The 5,324-nt window shown below is 31.4% G+C and overlaps 1 protein-coding gene across 1 annotated transcript; it reads left to right on the forward strand.

Moving 5' to 3' along the window:
- Positions 1–3,555: 3,555 nt before the first annotated feature.
- On the forward strand, positions 3,556–4,457 carry LOC114728796 (EPIDERMAL PATTERNING FACTOR-like protein 5). The gene is made up of 2 exons (XM_028915744.1): positions 3,556–3,697; positions 4,192–4,457. The coding sequence occupies exons 1-2, from the start codon at positions 3,556–3,558 to the stop codon at positions 4,455–4,457; spliced, it is 408 nt and encodes a 135-aa protein (XP_028771577.1).
- Positions 4,458–5,324: the final 867 nt, after the last annotated feature.

Raw genomic sequence — 5,324 nt, forward strand, 5'->3', positions numbered from 1 at the left:
TTCTTTTTCAGATGATTTTCTCATCGTTTTGTCTTGTAGGTGAAGAACAGTCAATCTATTACACACCATGGCCCACAAAATTCAATCTCCTCCAAAATTAATATGCCCAGTGAGACCGATGATACATGTGCGAGATGAGAATAACAAGAAAAGCAAAATAAGGGACAAAAAACTAGGAAAAATAATTACGCATATTAAACAAATAATTTCAATAACACTGAAAAAAATTCAACGAATTTTTTTTTTGAAAAAAAAACACTACATGGGTTATCTCCTGTTGTTATTAATATCAGGGGAGGAAAAAAGGGCCAGCTAGGCGAACTAATGAGATACACTTATAATTATTGTAATATTTTTTATTTCATTAAAAAAAAACAAATGGGATTTTCAATTTTTAGACATGCGATGGATCAGTTTCAACACATGGATCCCCCTCAATAAAACCCTACCAATCAGTCACTGCATCGCAATCATTCAGGAATGTGGCCCCTTATAGTAGGGTCCACTCTCAATACCTTTTTAAGCCTTTTCAAAATTATTGTACATAATATATGTATATGTATATTTATGCATAAAGTATACATATAAATTAAATAAGGGAAAATCACTAACAGGTCCCACAGAAGACAATTTATTACTCTGAGGTCCCACGAAATGTCAAAATCACTGACAGGTTCCAAGGGACCTCAGAGTAATATTTTCGTTTTGTAAAATGACATTACTGCCCCTCATATTCCAGATTCACATTTGCTCTGTCATTACGATTTACAACCTCAGCAGTGACTATTAACAACCTAATGAGAGGGCGTTAACAACCCTAGCAGTATCCGTAACAACTTACTTTATAGAATTATATAACCTCTACATAAGAGTAAATTATAACCAAATAATATAATACAACAACTTTAACATTAAAATGAGAAGTTTTTTGATATCATTAAGAATTTTAACTAGATCCAATAGGATTATAGTAATATTTTAATGCGAATATCCATTTACAATCTCAACAGAGATTATTAACAACCGAATAAGAGGGCATTAACAACCTAAATAGTAGCCGTTAACAACTTACTTTATAGAATTATATAACCTTTGCATAAGAGTAAATTATAACCAAATAGTATAATACAACAACTTTAACACTAAAATGGGAAGCTTTTTGATATCATTAAGAATTTTAACTAAATCCAATAGGATTATAGTAATATTTTAATGCGAAGATCCATTTACAACCTTAATAGCGACTATTAACAACCGAATGAGAAGGCATTAACAACCTAAGCAGTATCCGTTAACAACTTACTCTATAGAATTATATAACCTCCGCGTAAGAGTAAATTATAACCAAATAGTATAATATAACAACTTTAACACTAAAATGGGAAGCTTTTTTATATCATTAAGAATTTTAACCAAACCCAATAGGATTATAGCAACATTTTAATGCGAAAATCCATTTACAACCTCAACAGTAAGTATTAATAACCTAAGGAGAATTGTTAACAACCTTAGCAGTGTCTGTTAACAACTAACTTTATCGGATAATATAACTTCTAACTATAACTAACTAATTATAACTAAATAGTCTTAAAGTTAATCTTATATAGTTGTTAGAGGTTATATTATCCTATAAAGTCAATTGTTAATAGATACTACCTAGATTGTCAACAGCTCTCTTTGGGTTATTAATACTCACCATTGAGGTTGTAAATGGATCTTCGCATTAAAATGTTGCTATAATCCTATTGGGTTTAGTTAAAATTCTTAATGATATCAAAAAGCTTCCCATTTTAGTATTAAAATTGTTGTATTATACTATTTGGTTATAATTTACTCTTATGCAAAGGTTATATAATTCTATAAAGTAAGTTGTTAACGGCTACTGCTTAGGTTGTTAATGCCCTCTCATTCGGTTATTAATAATCGCTGTTGAGATTGTAAATGGATATTCGCATTAAAATATTACTATAATCCTATTGGATCTAGTTAAAATTCTTAATGATATCAAAAAGCTTCCCATTTTAGTGTTAAAGTTGTTGTATTATATTATTTGGTTATAATTTACTCTTATGTAGAGGTTATATAATTCTATAAAATAAGTTGTTAACGGATACTGCTAGGGTTGTTAACGCCCTCTCATTAGGTGTTAATAGTCGCTGCTGAGGTTGTAAATCGTAATGAAAGAGCAAATGTGAATCTGGAATATGAGGAGCAGTAATGTCATTTTACAAAACGAAAATATTACTCCGAGGTCCCTTGGGACCTGTCAGTGATTTTGACATTTCGTGGGACATCAGAGTAATAAATTGCCTTCTGTGAGACCTGTTAGTGATTTTCCCATTAAATAATCACATTGATTATAACCTAAGGACAGCATAGTACAGACAGACACACACACATGCAAATTCTTAGTAAAAGAGACTCTTACTATATATATTTGATTGGAGTGCAATATGGCCATGTGATTATGAAATTCTTCTAACAAAATACTCTTTTTGAACTTACTGAGTGTTTAGGTGAAAATAAACTATGATTTTAAAAATAATTTTACAGCATATAAAATAAATATGTGAGAAGAGTTATACCTTAATTTAATTTAAGTGAAAATACTTTGCTCTTAGAAGATCCCAAACACTTCCTTAATATATGACTTAATTTAAGAATTGGTATTAATTCTATATGTAAGACTTATTTCATATATTTATTAATTTTTCTCAAATTAATTATATTGATATTCTCTCAATAAGAATCAAATAAGAAATAGAGGAAAGAAATTAAGAAAGATGATTAGAGTATTTCAAGAAAAACATATCATGCTAATTAATTTAATTAATATCATTAATTTACTCTAATTAATTAATTTGGCCTTACATTAAAAACTAAAGGGGTAACAATCATTTTTTAAAAAAAAGAAAATGGAAAGGACAAATAATAAACTCACTCAAACAAATTTATTTTTTATGCAAATGTTAAGCGTCAGTTTATATATTTTAATTAATAAAAAAATTTATTCAACTTTAATTACTGTGATAATTATAGATATAGATAGATAAATATGAATCTTTAACTCGAAAAAGATTTATGAAAAATAATAGAAAAAAACAAAACGCCCTCACTTTAAAAAAAAGTCTCATTAGCCAAGCATGCATTTTTTTAACCAAATTTTAGAACTCCACTTACATGTTTCAACACTTGAGTGAAATTATAAAACTTCAATACATCTTTTGGACATTAGCGGATTTATGATTCTTTTTCTGTTATTTTTTCAACTATTTATTTTTAGTGACTTGAGGGGATTTTTTTCAATTTTGTATTCTTATTCTAACTAAATATGACCCAATTTACAATTTGGTGATCTTTTTCTCTTTCTCCCAAGTCTCAGCTAAACAAGCTCACTCGATTTCTCCTTTCTCTTTCTTCTGCTTCAAATATGTCTTTTGACTTGTGACCTTTTCTCCCACACGCAAATATCTACCCCGTCTCCCCCCCCCCCAATTCTCCCCCCCTCATTCTTCACCGTCCCTCCCCCACCGCTCGTCGCCTCGGTCCTCCGCCATGGGCCTAGCGCCTCATCGCCGTCTTCTCTGCCGCAACGCCCACCACCACCACCAACACAGCCACCGCATACCAACTTTCACGGCCTTCACTTTTCTCTTATTCTCTTCTGCTTCAGCCGTAACCCTCCCCCCCCTACCAAGTAAGTATTCTATATTCTTCACTTGTTTAACTTCAATTTTGGAGTACTTAGTGAATATTTGATGAGTTTTAGCTTTTTTACTCTTTCACATCTCAGTCAACATCTCAAGGCACTGTTCATTTGAATTAATATAATAAACTTAATATCACAAAATAATGATTAATATGGAATTTACGTATATAATCATTTAAGTTCAATTGATAAACTTGTTGGTTTTATTTACTCTTAATTTTATTAATATAAACAAAACCACCTACTTATTCTCCGAAATCTAATAAAATATACAGGAACTACCTCATTATTACTTGTCAAAAGCACTAAAAAAGCTAATTTTTATATTATTATTTTAACTATACAATAAGGTGATGCTTTTTTCCCCCAAAATTTTTGACTGTTAGTTTGTGACCTAATTCTGAATATTTTCCATTTCTACGAAAAAGCAAGATTAGGAAGATCAACATTTCAGAAAAAAAATTTTAAATTATTTTTCTCAGGTGGGGGAGGTTTCAAGTCGCAGTACTACTTTCAGAGTGAAGAGAAGGAGAACGGGTCGTCATGGACGGCGGCAACAGTGACGGTGGCAGATCAGAAACGAAACGGCGGACCAGGGTCGTTTCCGCCGTCGTGCAGATCCAAGTGCGGGTGGTGTTCACCGTGCGAACCGGTTCACGTGCCGGTCCAACCGGGTGTGAGCATGCCGCTGGAGTACTATCCAGAAGCTTGGCGCTGCAAATGCGGGAATAAGCTTTTCATGCCTTAATCTGAACAGTGCACGCCAAGAACACAAGAAGCACAGCTAAAATTCTTCTTCTGCTTCTTGTTATTATCGTCATATATCGCAGAAAATTCAAAATTCTCCATTTTGGTATCTGATATATATATTTGATGATCTCGATCTTGACACAGCCACGACAAGACAGTTCAAGAACTTAGATATATATACACTATATATATACTCCTACCTTCTTCCTCTTATTATTATTATGAACTAGAGGAGTTAGACACTAACAGATTGAGATTATGAGTGGATTGAATCCACGGTATGTATATTAGATTACAGCTGTTATTATTATTATATTACTATTGTGACAGTCTCGTATGTGAATCAGTGAAAGGTGATTTATTGTGTATTATTAGCTTATTACGAGGTTTATTTATTAGCATGTTGGGTTTTTTTTTAAAAAAAAAAATACTTCTTTTTGCTGATCTCTGTGAGGAGGCGCGACAGAAGGAAACGTTGGGAATGTAAGATTCTGAGTGAGATTATCAAGAGGGATATCTTAAAACCACCCTTCTTCTTCACTCTATGCAAATTTCCACTTTTGTATCATAATACCCCTAAACTTCTTAATGTAAAATTTGTTTTATAGTGCAAATTATATATATTAAAGACAGGAGAAGTATTAATCAATCACTACATATGTCAATACTATAACATATAAAAGGGGTGTTTAGGTGAAACAGCAAGTACTTTAAAAAAAATACTTTCATGCTAATGGAGATAAAATTCTTTTTTTTATATATTTATTCTGTATACTATAAAATTATTTTTAAAACTACTATTTGGCTTTCAAGCAGACACTCTCAAAATTTGTCTGTGCAATTTTTTAAGATTATTTTAATTAGT

Source organism: Neltuma alba, unplaced genomic scaffold (assembly GCF_004799145.2).
Source record: "Neltuma alba isolate B1F8T4 unplaced genomic scaffold, ASM479914v2 tig00012574_pilon, whole genome shotgun sequence".
Lineage (NCBI taxonomy): Eukaryota > Viridiplantae > Streptophyta > Magnoliopsida > Fabales > Fabaceae > Neltuma > Neltuma alba.